Source organism: Schistocerca americana, chromosome 1, assembly GCF_021461395.2.
Source record: "Schistocerca americana isolate TAMUIC-IGC-003095 chromosome 1, iqSchAmer2.1, whole genome shotgun sequence".
NCBI classification, from domain to species: Eukaryota; Metazoa; Arthropoda; class Insecta; order Orthoptera; family Acrididae; genus Schistocerca; species Schistocerca americana.
In genome coordinates this window covers 861639673-861654963 of record NC_060119.1, presented here as the reverse complement: position 1 = coordinate 861654963, position 15291 = coordinate 861639673, and the positions used below count along the sequence as shown (strand labels likewise).

Genomic DNA, 15291 nt, shown 5'->3' with positions numbered 1-15291 from the left:
TGATCCTGGAACAGGAACCAGAGGGAAAAAAGAGAAGGGACACCCTATAACCACCTGTCACCAAAATGAACAATTAACAATTAGCAAACTTGGCACAGAGGAAGAAGGTACACAAGATCGAAATACCTGGAGGGACATCTTGAGGAGATAAATTAATGTCTTATGTAACAAATGTAATAATTTCTGGATATTTGTTATGTTGGAGAATAACCTTTGTACAGAGGAAAATCTCAAGAAATAACAAAAATTTAGTATCAGAAGAGCTACTGCTGGTAGGTAGGTAGTTTGGATGTTGTTTCAAAGGTCCCTGGACATTGGAGAAGCAACAGAAGGTGGCCAAAGCATCAGTGACATACATGCATGCATATTTTGCAGCTCCCTTGTTTTGAGCTGCTATTCAACAACAATCACAAGGCATTGGACTATTGCTGATACGTGATTCATGGGCATATGGCTGTGGTCAAGAATAGAGATAGAAGTAAACAGGAGATGGGCATTATCTTATCCTCCCTAAAATTGTGCTTTGTCAGGTGACTGAATTTCATTTTTGTTCACCAGTAACATAGCCTCCAGAAGGTCTAAAAGGAACTGTCAACTATTATTATCTTGACTTGGGAAAGTGGTTCCTCTAATGCAACTAAACAAAATGCGGCTGTTATTGTGCCATGCACATTTCACTTCTTTTTATTTACGAAGCATTTTCAGTGGCCTGTAATACAGTTGGTTTTAGTGTACAATATTTGTGTTACATAATAATTACAGATTTGTCATTACATTACAGTTCTTCATTACTCTCTTGCTTCAGGTGCATTAGGTTCATGACATTAAATTAATATTTGTTTCTACTTATGATTTGTGATCACATTAGCATCTATGTGCCATCCTGGAGTTATACTTGGATGATTTGTGAACCCAAGAAGTCCGATTTATAACATTTTACAAACACATTTTGACTTAACATTTAACTTTTGATTTGGTTCATTTACTGTACACAGCATTGTCAACTGTCACTCTGTGTTTTACATTCATCTTTTGTTTGTATAGTGTGTGTAGTTCAATACCAAAACAGAAGAAAACACAGTAATCAGTGGAAGTGACGTATCAGGTCCAAATTTATTCATTGAATGCTGAACATCGGACATTATGTGTACACAAATCATCTAAATACAGCTTCAGGATGATACATATGCACTAACAAGACTAAAATTGTAAGTAGAAACAAATATTAATTTAACATTATGAGCCCTGTGCTACAAAAGGTTGAATTCCTCTAACAAGAATAGAATAACAAAACTTTAAATAAATAACAAATCTGTAATTATTATACAACAGAAGTTTACAGATCACTGAAGATGCTTCACAAATAAAAAGAAGCGAAATACATATGATACAATAAAAATACCCTTTCATTTAGCTGTATTAAGCAAATCAGATCCCAAGAATATAACTAAGGAAAGTTTGATAATGGAAAACATAAAAAAAGATATTACTGCCTTACCTGATTAGCATATTAGTTTAGCATCATGTGTTTTGTGTTATTGTGGGACAATAATACAGACAACATAGTCATGGAAATACCACCGTGGTACATAATGAGTCCACAGTCATGTCTTAGGCACCTCTTTTAAGATACTACTTTGTCCTGATTTACGTGAGTGTCTTCCTTCTACACATTTCCACCATAAACAATGTCAAGCTGCTAAATAATTTTTTAACAATCAAGAAAAAGATAAAATTTATATGTTGTAATGTATGTTAACTGCAGCTGTAAGTATTATGTTGCATGCATCTTACACTGCTTGAGAGAGGTGGGGCAGCAGCAGAGCCACCTACCAGTGATAACCTGAATCACAGATGCTGCCAGGGTACAACAGATCATAGAACATGCTGTCACTAAGGGCAAAGGCTGCTATTACTACAATGATGTAATGAATTAAAAGATGCTCCTTTGTCTACAGAAAAATTGTCGAAGGTTTAGTGAGCATATGAAGTCAGAGCCAGCCAGTGAAATTTGGGATGTATAATATTGAACACATTTATATTAATACATTGAAAGATAGTAAAGGAGTGTCAAATTATTATCAAACCAGACATGGTGTTTGAGTACAGTATTATGTAGATTCATATTGGGAAATTTTTTTTATGACATGTAAAAGCCAATGCATGAAGAGGAAGTTTAATAACTAGTGGTGTGAAGAAGGGCGAGCTTATATTTTTGCATTGTTTTGTTTAGATTAGTAAAATATTAGAGAATTAGTGGGATAACCGACACTCTTCTGGATTCAATGCCATGTTACTCAGGTACAACTTTTTGAAACACAAATGTTTTTTCCTATGGTCAATAATTACGTGTTCCTAATCAAATAGTCAGGCAAAATTGTGATTACCACCACCACTACGATTTTAGAATCACTATGTGGCTCTAATCATTCAAAGATCCAAAGAAAATATAGGTCAAGCAAAAACATTGTTGAAGATAAAACATCAGATCCATATTAACTAAAATAATTCAATTTCCTTAATATACTTTTACAAGTTATGAAACTATTTCTTTAGTGCAATTGTCTGTGGATACATATCTCAGAAGCAGACACACTGCTCAGGCGGAATGGTAAATATTCAAGGATATGTCAGCAATGATCGTTTGAAGCAAAAAAGGTCTAGTGAAGATTGGCTATGAGCACTTGTTCAGCAATGAGATGTGTTTCACAGTAGCAAGCAAGTTCTCACAGCTCTTACAGTACGTGCTTTAGATCCCATGTGTACTGGACCTTTTTTTCTTGTTTTGGTCAATCTTACCACCTCATAAAATGTAGAAAGCAAACATCTTGCAGTAGAGGAGACTTGTTACACAGCATCGAAAATTATGAACTGCTCATAGCTCTTAACATACACATTTTAGAACTCCTGTTTACTCGACTTTCTTGCTTAGAATGATCATTTCTTTCATACCCTTGAATACTGACCATTCCTCCTGGGACACCCTATATGCAGTGATTTGTTATAAGGTGTTTTGAATAACAAAAACAGGAACACAATGCATTAAGTGTATCTCGAAATACACTAATACTGAATCCCAAGTTTTAACAAGAGCATGCTGCCTCAGCATAACTCATAATAAAAGTTGTAATAATCATTCAACTAAGAAAGTCCCATGGGGCATGTCAGATACCACTATATAAAGCTATAATGGGCCAAAATAATCAATAAATCATCCAACATACTAGCATTTGTCGTAAACAGCTATTTTTCAGCTGGGAAATAGAGGAAATATGTGTGTGTGTGTGTGTGTGTGTGTGTGTGTGTGTGTGTGTGTGTGTGTGTGTGTGTGTGTGTGTGTGTCTTCTAAACCCCTGGATCGATTTCAACCAACCTTAGTACAAACAACACTTATCGTCTGGAAAGAACAGTGTTGTGGCAGCTTTGGATGACAGTTAAGATGGTGAGCTGGAACACTGAACTGTGGGGGACTAGGCTTGGGTTGTAGCTCATTATCATTGTTGTACAATGCCTTCGCTGTTGAATTTTGAATGTGTGTCCTCCTGGACATTCCAAGGTTCTAATTGACAGTGTTAGTATCACCTTACGAGTGGTTCAAGTGGTCACAGGTACATATGTTTGCTAAGTTTTGAAATTCAGAAAGAAGTTGTTTTGCCAGTATGGACATATTTATCTGCCAAGTTTAAATTTGAAAAATAGTTATAAGACTGTTCTGTTTCCCTGTGTTACTGTCCACTGGGCACATTGCAGCCAATAATAAATGAATGTATGGAAGTGTATGTCATTTCAGTTAACTAATTTTTATTCTCAGTTTAGTTGTAGAAGCCTGATTATATTCTGTGCACTGGTTACCATGCTAGAATGGGATTGCTTGTAACTGCAAGTGGCCCGGGGAGGGTTTGACTGCTCGTCCAGGTGACAGAATGGTGCATTTTCTTGCTGCAGATCTGTAATGGTGGTACCTGAATTTCTTGGGATTAAAATCTCTAGAAATATTTATTTTCTGTTTAGTATTTCTTTAATGTTATGGGAACTATTTGTCAATGATTATACATTTGTTTAATGCCAGTCCTATTATTAGATTACTATTTGTGTGTTTTCTAAACTCTAATGTAAGGTATTACTTAAAACACGATTGATGTTTATTTATCAAGGTGGTCTTGGATGTTTGTTGATGATAAAAGATTTTGGTCAATGGCTTGAATTTCTGGCAGCAATTTCATATTATGGACAGAGATGCCATGAAAGTTAATTAATGTTAAAGTGCCTTATGTGGTTTGATGTAAAAGCAATTAAACAAATTTATATTAAGAAAAGAGGAAAATATACCCATAGACTAATGGTTTCCTTTGACTATTTTATTGCCTTTTACATTATTGTTAATATTATTGGGATTTGGTCCAGTGTGTTTTCCTTTAAATGAACTGTGTTACTAAGCTGAAGTTTTACTACTGTGTTTCTTCAGTACCAAGAAATGGAAGCTTTATTGTAATAAAGGTTGTGTTAGTAAATTTAATACGAAGGTTGTTCAACTTACACCTTCAATTATTTGTTGAATGCATTCAAATGAATACTCCTTTGGATTTTTTACCCTATACAGGTCATTTTAGTAGTATGTAATTTATTCACTGATGTCTTAATACATGTCCTATCATCCTGTCCCTTCTGCTTGTCTCTGTTAGCCGTATGTTCCTTTCTTCACAGATTCTGCGGAGAACCTCTACATCCCTTACCTCATTTTTCAACATTCTTCACCATATCTCAAATGCTTCAATTCTCTACTTTTCCAGTATTCCCACAGTCCACAATTCACTACCATACAATGCTGTGCTTAAAACGTACTTTCTCAGAAATTTCTTCCTCAAATTAAGGCCTATGTTTGTCAGTCGCAGACATCTCTTGGCCATCAATGCCCTTTTTGTCTCTGCTCTTTATGTCCTCCTTGCTTTGTCCATCATAGGTAGCAGAATTCTGTAACTTCATCTACTTCATGATCCCCAATTCTGATGTTAAGTTTCTCAATATTCTCATTTCTGTGACTTCTCATTACTTTCATCTTTCTTCAGTTTACTCTTGATCCATATTCCATATTCATTAGATAATTCATTCCATTCAACATATCCTGAAATTCTACATTTTCAATGAGGAAAGTACTGTCATCAGAAAATCTTGTCACTGATTTCCTTTCACTTTGAATTTTAATCCCACCTTTGAACTTGTTTTTTAATTTTAATTTTATTTTTTTTAAATTTTCATCATTGCGTCTTTGATGTATAGATTGAACAGTAGTACCAAAGGACTGTCCCACTATCTTACATCCTTTTTAATCTGAGCACTTCATTCATGGTCTTCTATTATTATTGTCACTTGGTTCTTGTACAAATTGGATATTACTCATGTTTTCCTATAGCTTACTCCTAATTTTCTTACAATTTTGAACATTTTTCACTGTTCTAAGCTAACACTTTTTCCAATGGTGCCTTTGCCTTTCCTAAAGCCAAATTGACCATCATCTAACAGATCCTCATTTTTCTTTTCCATTCTGCTGCATATTATTCTTGTCAGTAATAACTCAGATGCATGAGCTATTATACACATTATGTGATGTTTTTGCACTTATGGGCTCTTGCTATCTTTGGAACTGTGTGGATGATGTACGAGGGTTGTAACTTAAATAGTGACAACTATTTATTCACAATCGATACAAAAGAGTTACATGTTTGCACCTGTTACTATACTTTGAAGTAGTCATCATCACCACTGTGTAGAACCTGTTGCCAGCGATGTGGAAGGCATAGTACACCGTTAGCAGAGCCTGTTCTGTTGATGGTGCAAATGGAGCAGTCTACTGCCTGTTTAATCTCTGGAATAGTTCTGAAGCGAATTTCACTGTTCACTGTTCATTTTTGGAGCATCATCTGTGACCAGCTATGCGAAAGAAGTGGCGACACTTTCTGCACAACCCACCCATCATTTTGCACGACAATGCGTGGGCACATACATCACAAGCTGTGGCTGCTCCATTCGGTCGACGGGACTGGGCACTACTGTATCATCTACCATACTCCCTGGACTTAGGTCCTTATGACTGATTTGATTCCAAAGCTGAACAAACCACTTCACAGCATTCGCTTCAGAACTGTTCCAGAGATTCGACAGGCAGTAGATCACTCCATTCCCACCATCAACAGAACATGCTCTTCTAACAGTATACTACACCTTCCACATCACTAGCAATGGGTTCTACACAAAGTTGGAGACTACTTTGACGGACAGTAACAGGTGCAAATATGTAACTCCTTGTATCGGTTGTGAATAAATATTTGCCGCTATTTAAGTTCCAACCCTCTTATTTCTGCATGTCTGATGGTATGTCGCCAGCCTCTGTTTCTACAGATCAATCCAAATAGTTGTTTGACTGCCACTTCCACCAATGATTTTAGAAATTCTGATGCAGTGCTATCTATCAGAGGAAGGCAATGGAAAACCACCTACACTACGACCTTGCCTAGTAAGGTGGCGCGGGTCTCCCGTGTTGCTCTCCTACGCTCTGTAAAGAAGTATGGGAATCATCATCATCATCATCATCATCTATCTATCTATCATATCAGCCTTATTTGATCTTAAGTCCTACAAAGCTCTTTTAAATGCCAGTTCTAATATTGGATCCCCTATCTTTTCCATATAGACTCCAATTTCCTCTTCTATCACATCAGACAATTCCACCCCTTCAATGTATTCTTTCCACCCATCCAATCTTTCTTCTCCATTTAACAGTGGAATTCCCATTGCACTTTTAATGTCACTGACCTTGCCTTTCATTTCACCAAAGTTCATTTTGACTTCCCTACACACTGAGACAGTCCCTCTGATGATCATTTCTTTTTTTTATTTCTTCACATTTTTCCTGCAACCACTTCATGTTGGCCTCCCTGCACTTCCTATTCATTTCATTCCTAAGTGATTTATATTGCTGTATTCCTCTCTTTACCTGAAGATTTTTGTACTTCCTTCTTTCATCAATCAATTGTCATATTTCTTCTGTCGCCCACTGTTTCTTTGCAGTTACTTTCCTTGCACCTATCTCTTTCCGACAAAATAACAATTGACAGTAAGTTATTGTGTAGGTGATTACGCCACACCATCATCATCAGGCACCAAGTTTTTGTTCATAAACTTCAGTTATATCAAAACTTGTGGTTCTTATTGCAGTTCGAAGTAAATTATAAGCCCAAGGGTTGTAACTGATTTTACAATGTGAAGCAAAGTTTACTGCAAGAGCTATGTCTGACATCGAGTTATTTCAATCTCAAAGTTCGCTGACCTTAGCGAGGCACACAGTTTAAAGTCAGACAGAGAGAAATGTGTCTAATCATTGTATCATTTCTAATCACTGTATCATTCAAAAATTATTACCTAACTTCTACAACCAGTTGTTCCCTAATAACAAAGAAAGCAAACTGAATGCTGCTGCTACTTTTAAGAACGTTATCACCAAAAAAATTCATATGCTAATGACACTGTGATGGAGATGGAATCTTAATTTAAAATCAATACTACAATATGTTGTCATCTTGGCTCCAAAGAGCTAAATTGGCCAAAATCTGCACACTTCATCTGAACAGCACGTTTGATTTATCTTTTGTTGACAACTTTGATCATCAATAGTGCTGTATAGAGACAGCAGCCTCAGCACCACTGCTGGCACTCACTCATATTTCGTTCACTGAAGCAAATTTTAAGTGTTCTGTGTGAACATGTTTATGATAGAATTAATTTGTCTCCTGTAAAAATATATACTACTGTTGGGTATCTGCACATTTTGAAGTTACTCTGCTTCTGCTCCCAGTCTCTCCTTTCTAAAATTGCCAAATTAAATCTGCATCTGACCTCAACTACCAAAGCAGCACCTGTGAATGTATCAGACAGCAATCAAAGTTTTATCTGTGAATGTCAGACTGCTTTGTATTTTCTGAATGATAAATTTGAGAAAAAAGTCCACATAGTTTTGTACTTTCACATAGTCATCGAAATATAGTTATTATTCTTGGGGATTTGCACAGAATTCTTCTGGACCCAAGTATCTATGACAATGCAACACTCCATGCACCAAGCAGTCATCACCCATTCTCACTTGTGTGTCACATCGTCTTCTGCTGTCTGGAAGCCAAATTAATTACATACTGAAGCAAGGCTTCACTCAGTTGTATTTACTCTCATGATGCTTTGGCATCATTAAGTGAAGAACACAAATTCTGTATCATCATACAGAAATGTGAGAGAGATACATGATGTGTAACACAAATTCTTTGGATGATGGAATTGGCAAGCTTCCTGCATGAATGGACAACATTCAAGTAATATTTTGTTGGATATTACCTATAACTCTGAGTTTTCCAAAGATAAAAGTACAGAAATTAAATAAAATTTATACTGCCCAACTTCTTTCTTTGGTATGTATCTCAAGAGGTGTATATGTAAATGAAATCTTAAGTCTAATGGTAGCACAGCAAATAGCACAAATTTTTTACTGCATGCTGGTGAATACTGATAAGGGGCACACAAAGCATCAGCAACATGAATGTCCAAGACACAATCTGTCTGGTTGATGGCAAATGAGCTTGAGAAGTACTAATTGAAAGAATGATCACAGAAATCTGGAAATAATTTCACAAGGTATCAAAAGAAGATAAATAACGAAGAAAATAGGTATGAGAAAAACATTCAGGGATGACTAAAGCAGTAGACAATAATATTAACAGCTTTAAGTACAGGTGACTGAACAGTTCACATAAATAACTAAGGGTAAAAAAAACTCAGAACAGTGAAAAGAGCAAAAACAGGCAATTACTACAATATTTACAGCATAGGTTAAATTTAAAGGTTCAGAAAAACACTTACATCAATATTGCAAACATAATTTTATTGATTACTATTTTTGGCTTACTGACAAGCCATCTTCAGAATTCAGACAGTTTTCAGTAGTCTTCATTCATCTGACTTGGCACATTTATCTTATTATTTGACATGGTTTTTCTGAATACAAAGCTTTAATATAACTCACTGCTTAACTCCAAATATGACCATGTCAAATAACGAGATAGAGCATATGTTCCAAATGCTGCTCATGTGCTTGGAGGTCTGCTATGATATATACCGAAATTGAAAACAGACCACTTAATATAACCACCTTCCAGACACTGTCATCTAACATCATAAGCCCTCTCATAATGGTGAAGTCAGTAATTTTGTCAATTAATAAATCCACATGCTTAAACCACAGTCTACAGTACCAGTAACAGCTACATAACTAATGCAATAAGCAACAGTCATTTACTTGAATTGTCACCTGTACTTCCACTGTTCACATGTTACACTGTTCTTATATTACGCGTGTTGTGCATACATAAATGCCCCAATACAACTGCAACCTGAATTGTGTACTAAATACACTTTTCGAGCAGATAAAAGAATGTTGACATTTAATGAATAAATTTTAATTTTTTGCAATATACCTCAAATATGGAAAGTAACAGTTTCCTTGCCTATACTTAGGTAGCTATAAAAAGTGAATATGCCACACTACAACTTTCAGTGAAACAGAGTACAACAATTCAATGAAATTTGGGCATGAACTACAGTATCACAGGCATATAATTTATGGTTACAGCTGGTAAGTTGGCATCTTTGGGTTTGTACTTACCAGCAACTCTGACAGTTGCTGATGAAATGTTAAATTGTAGATGTCACTTAGTAGTAATTCATATTGCTGCGAAACTATGCATTCAAACATGTTGTAGGATTATTTTGGAAAAAGCATTATCGTAATAATGTCATTACTCAATATGAATAGCAGTGAATGCAATTCTTAACATCAAACAAGAAATATGATAGCTTTTCAAAATCACTGGCTATTACACACTGAGTGAAGCATCCGATGTTATTTTTAATTAATTTGCTGCAGTGATTTTAAAGTTCTTTGCAACAAATTGTGAGAAAATCAGGGAGAATTAGGCTCTCTTCACAGCACCCTATTGGCAGCCTTAAATACACTCCTGGAAATTGAAATAAGAACACCGAGAATTCATTGTCCCAGGAAGGGGAAACTTTATTGACACATTCCTGGGGTCAGATACATCACATGATCACACTGACAGAACCACAGGCACATAGACACAGGCAACAGAGCATGCACAATGTCGGCACTAGTACAGTGTATATCCACCTTTCGCAGCAATGCAGGCTGCTATTCTCCCATGGAGACGATCGTAGAGATGCTGGATGTAGTCCTGTGGAACGGCTTGCCATGCCATTTCCACCTGGCGCCTCAGTTGGACCAGCGTTCGTGCTGGACGTGCAGACCGCGTGAGACGACGCTTCATCCAGTCCCAAACATGCTCAATGGGGGACAGATCCGGAGATCTTGCTGGCCAGGGTAGTTGACTTACACCTTCTAGAGCACGTTGGGTGGCACGGGATACATGCGGACGTGCATTGTCCTGTTGGAACAGCAAGTTCCCTTGCCGGTCTAGGAATGGTAGAACGATGGGTTCGATGACGGTTTGGATGTACCGTGCACTATTCAGTGTCCCCTCGACGATCACCAGTGGTGTACGGCCAGTGTAGGAGATCGCTCCCCACACCATATTGCTGGGTGTTGGCCCTGTGTGCCTCGGTCGTATGCAGTCCTGATTGTGGGGCTCACCTGCACAGCGCCAAACACGCATACGACCATCACTGGCACCAAAGCAGAAGCGACTCTCATCGCTGAAGACGACACGTCTCCATTCGTCCCTCCATTCACGCATGTTGCGACACGACTGGAGGCGGGCTGCACGATGTTGGGGCGTGAGCGGAAGACGGCCTAACGGTGTGCGGGACCGTAGCCCAGCTTCATGGAGACGGTTGCCAATGGTCCTCGCCGATACCCCAGGAGCAACAGTGTCCCTAATTTGCTGGGAGGTGGCGGTGCGGTCCCCTATGGCACTGCGTAGGATCCTATGGTCTTGGCGTGCATCCGTGGGTCGCTGCGGTCCGGTCCCAGGTCGACGGGCACCTGCACCTTCCGCCGACCACTGGCGACAACATCGATGTACTGTGGAGACCTCACGCCCCACGTGTTGAGCAATTCGGCGGTACGTCCACCCGGCCTCCCGCATGCCCACTATACGCCCTCGCTCTAAGTCCGTCAACTGCACATACGGTTCACGTCCACGCTGTCGCGGCATGCTACCAGTGTTAAAGGCTGCGATGGAGCTCCGTATGCCACGGCAAACTGGCTGACACTGACGGCGGCGGTGCACAAATGCTGCGCAGCTAGCGCCATTCGACGGCCAACACCGCGGTTCCTGGTGTGTCCGCTGTGCCGTGCGTGTGATCATTGCTTGTACAGCCCTCTCGCAGTGTCCGGAGCAAGAATGGTGGGTCTGACACATCGGTGTCAATGTGTTCTTTTTTCCATTTCCAGGAGTGTATATTGGCAGTGAAGATATTTTAATTATATAATAATATACAATTAAAATATATAATTAAGCAGTTCAAACACAATTACTAGCAAAAAAACAATAAAATTGTCATTAATTACCATTTACCAGTAACAGAGAAAGACGCACTAGAATTTTGCATAATTAATGTGACTGATCCAAAGAGGGCTACAATAAGCTATATTGTTTGATAACTGGCAAATCAGAAGTCTCATAAGGTAAAGAATGGCTGGTCAGCACTAATTAGTCCAACAACAGAGGCAGCAGCACAGGGTAAGGAGCAGGGTCAATCTAATCTGGTAGGGATGACAAAAATTGGAATCTAATGTATTATAGATTTGAGTGACAAGAGCACAAAAATGAAACTACTAGCACAAGTTAGAAAAAATGAAGAAAGTATTTAACCTCTAAATGATGGCAATTAAAAATGTATCCATATGCCGCACCTACCTCACTATCACTGGAACTGCAGCTGGAAGTATTGACAGAAGCTAATTCTGGAGCTGACTGAGACATTGGCACTGGAGGCTCCCGAGGCTTTGGAAGCGAGGCAGATTTTGCTGGTGAATTTTTCACAGCCATCCCTCTTGCAGATGAGGTACTGGTACTAGAAATAATGGCAAGGGTAGAACACATTCTCTGATTCACAATATATCTTTTTGCTATAGTAACTTCTATCTGCTTTCCCAAAAGCTAAAACAAATATCAAAACCACATATTTTAAAAAGTAAGTGTGTGTGTGTGTGTGTGTGTGTGTGTGTGTGTGTGTGAGAGAGAGAGAGAGAGAGAGAGAGAGAGAGAGAGAGAGAGAGAGAGAGAGAGATATTGCCATTAGAATCCACCTCGTATATACTGTTTACAGGCAGAAGTAACCAAGCGTTTATGTGTACTTTGTTCTAATCAAAACAACGCCTCTGAGGTGATAGCATATATGGCTGCAGCACAATGAACTGCCAGTTTATCACTACATGCTTACTTGCCTGCCACATATGCTTATTCATTTCCCTAATTCTTATGTGACATAGCACTATCCAACAGAATGACACATCCTTCCTGAGCTTTTGTAGGCATCCTGGACTTTTGGCATCAGAGCATATGAAAAATTACTGAACTTGGCTATAAGTCATCTACTCCAGTCCCCTCAAGAACACATTTAATTCTTCATTAAACACAGTAAGTTCCTTTGGGAGACCAATCTTGAGGAGATGATCAAGAAAATCCCCAAAGTAGCCAAGTATGTCCACTTGTTTTAGACCCATCCGTGATTACCAATATACTGTTATGATGTACAATTAAATTTGCTCTTTTCAGTAACGAGGGTGGTAGTTAGATCCAACCCTGGGTTTTGGTTGGTATTTGCCTCACACGAAGTCTCTTTAGCTTGTGTGTCATACATATCTCTACTGTCCTTGTTGCTAATGGACAGTTTGCAAAAATCTGTTTCATAGCAGGGCAATCAATGGTGTGGTCGGCCCAGTGACTTCAGAACAATGATGAACCTATGGACCCGCAGAGAAATTAAAACCTCTTTCTCCTTTTAACTCGTCAAACATTGTGTTGCAATTGACAGACTGAAGCAGCACTCTACAAGACTCCTTACAGGGAATGTTATATGACTCATGACTAAGGCACACAGGGTAACACAACACTTCCTTGAGGGACTTCTTTCTCCTACTCAAAACTACTACTTCTTCCTAACCTTTTCCCAAGTCTCCATGGCATTGGCATGTTATTTCAGAAGTGGCAATGGGTGGCCAGATGCCTTTCCTGACACCAACAGGACAGAATCTATGTACCCCATCGACTGGTGTCTAGTGTTCTCATGTTCAAGTGTGAGAATGTTTTCAAATGTTTGCATAGTGCGTATCTGAAGTGGGACATTTGTATCAGCCCAGTATTTACATAGTCTGATGTGGAAGACAGCCTAAAAACAACATCCAGGACAGCCCACACATCTGGTCCTCACTGTTAAGCACCAGGTGGATTCAACATGAGGTCAGTACACCTTACTGTGTCTTGGAAGTGGGCAGTTTATGCACTCTGTTACTCTGTTCAAAACTATCAAACAGAATTTCACTAAAAAACCTGTTGCGTAGCCACACCTGGTAGGGTTGACAATAGGTTCAAACATCTATCCTAAACAGTTAAAGTGATACTAGTGTAAGTACTGGAACACATTCTGTCCTTTCCTGCTTTGTAGAAAGGTACCAGAACTGCCTCCCTCCAAACTGTCCTATCATACTGAATGGAAAGAGTCTAAGATCATTTCCTTTGATTTAATTCACAAGTTTGAAGTTTGTGGCTTGTAAAACTGTCAGCTGGGCTATCATACAGTTCTAGCCACTGCAACTTCTCTCTTGCCATTCGCACTGACAGTTTCCCACCACACATTCGAAGAGCATGTCTGCTAAAGTATCTGAGATTTCACTTGCAACTTATGTCCCCTATCACACCAGCTTCTTTGGAAAGGTAGTTAATTTTCAGTAAATCTAGTGTGTGGTTCCTCCTACAGGGTGATAACAGATTTGCTCCTAGGGCAAATAGTGGATTGCTGAGCATAACATATGAAATCAGTATCTAGAAGCAGGGCTGCAGTGCAGTGTGATATGATTACGAATTCATTAGGGTGATGCTTACTCTACTGATAACTCGAACAAACTGATATTTTGTAAACTTGGAAAGTATAACATATCATATGTACTCAACTACCAGATGACTTTTTCCTGAATTCATCATTCAAAAACTACAGATTGTCTTCCATTCGCAAATTAAATTATTGTTGCCGAGTTCGACATTTTTGTGTTGCATTCAGGGGTGTGTCACATTTGCAGATGAAATCTTGGCAACTGTGGTCACTTGCAGGTGAGAGAGGGAGCAGTGGGAGCAGCTTGGCCAGGCACATATTGTTCGCTTCATGTAAGAAGGCGGCCCAATTTTCAGCCATTCTGCGCATCCCCCTCCACTAGCTACTGGTGACCAATAACATTCCTTCTCTTTCCGAGCGGCTAGCAGATAGTTACAGCTAGAGAGCGAGAATCTTGCTCCCACATGCTGCACTGTTGCCACACTTCGTGACAACCGAATTATTCATTCAACTATCAATTTTTTTTTTACTTTTTTTTCTTGTACTAGTATAGCTGTGAATGTGTATCTTGTAAATGTTTAAGTGCGATTAATAAAAAAGTCAGGTGACTACAGTAAAAATGCAGTGCTTCACAAGCAGACAAGGCGGATTATTTACCTCATTTATAACTCTTTCAAACGTGAATTTAAAAGCAGGTCTCCTACTGTTGACATTAGGAAACATAAGAACGGACTCAAGATCCATGTGGTGTCAGCTAAGAGAACTCTAATGAGAATTGTAAAGGAAAGTGTCAGAGCTGTAGGAACTGTAGAAACAGTTGGTTTCGTGTCACCTGGAAAGCATAGAAATCGCAAGGAACCTGTAACACAAATGGATAGTTTTAACAACAATGTTTTAAGGTGCTTCACGTGAATAATGAATGCCCGACATAACAAAAATGTGTTGCAGTTATGCAGGCTTCTATGGTAAGCACTTCGCCAAGGTAAAGAATTTTAAAAGACGTTGGTTCCAGATATGTTAAGAAGAGTGTTTTTAGTTCAAAGAAGTGAACTAGGTGTAGCATGAACTATATCCCATATAAAGATTCACGATACAAGAGAAGGAGGTAGTTCAACAGTGTATTACCTTGATGAAACATGGGTCAATTAGAGTCACTCCAAGAGGATCTGCTGAAAAATGAGTGATGGTACTGGCAGTTTTAAAGTTCTCATAGGGATAGGTTCT

At 38.7% G+C, this 15291-nt stretch overlaps 1 protein-coding gene across 1 annotated transcript in view; it reads right to left on the bottom strand.

Moving 5' to 3' along the window:
* Positions 1-15291, bottom strand: part of LOC124613751 (E3 ubiquitin-protein ligase TRIM37-like) — a 297453-nt gene that overhangs the window by 164269 nt on the left and 117893 nt on the right. Inside the window, exon 9 of the mRNA XM_047142470.1 lies at positions 11934-12090. Within this exon, the coding sequence (XP_046998426.1) occupies positions 11934-12090 (157 nt within the window). The remainder of the gene's footprint in view (positions 1-11933; positions 12091-15291) is intronic.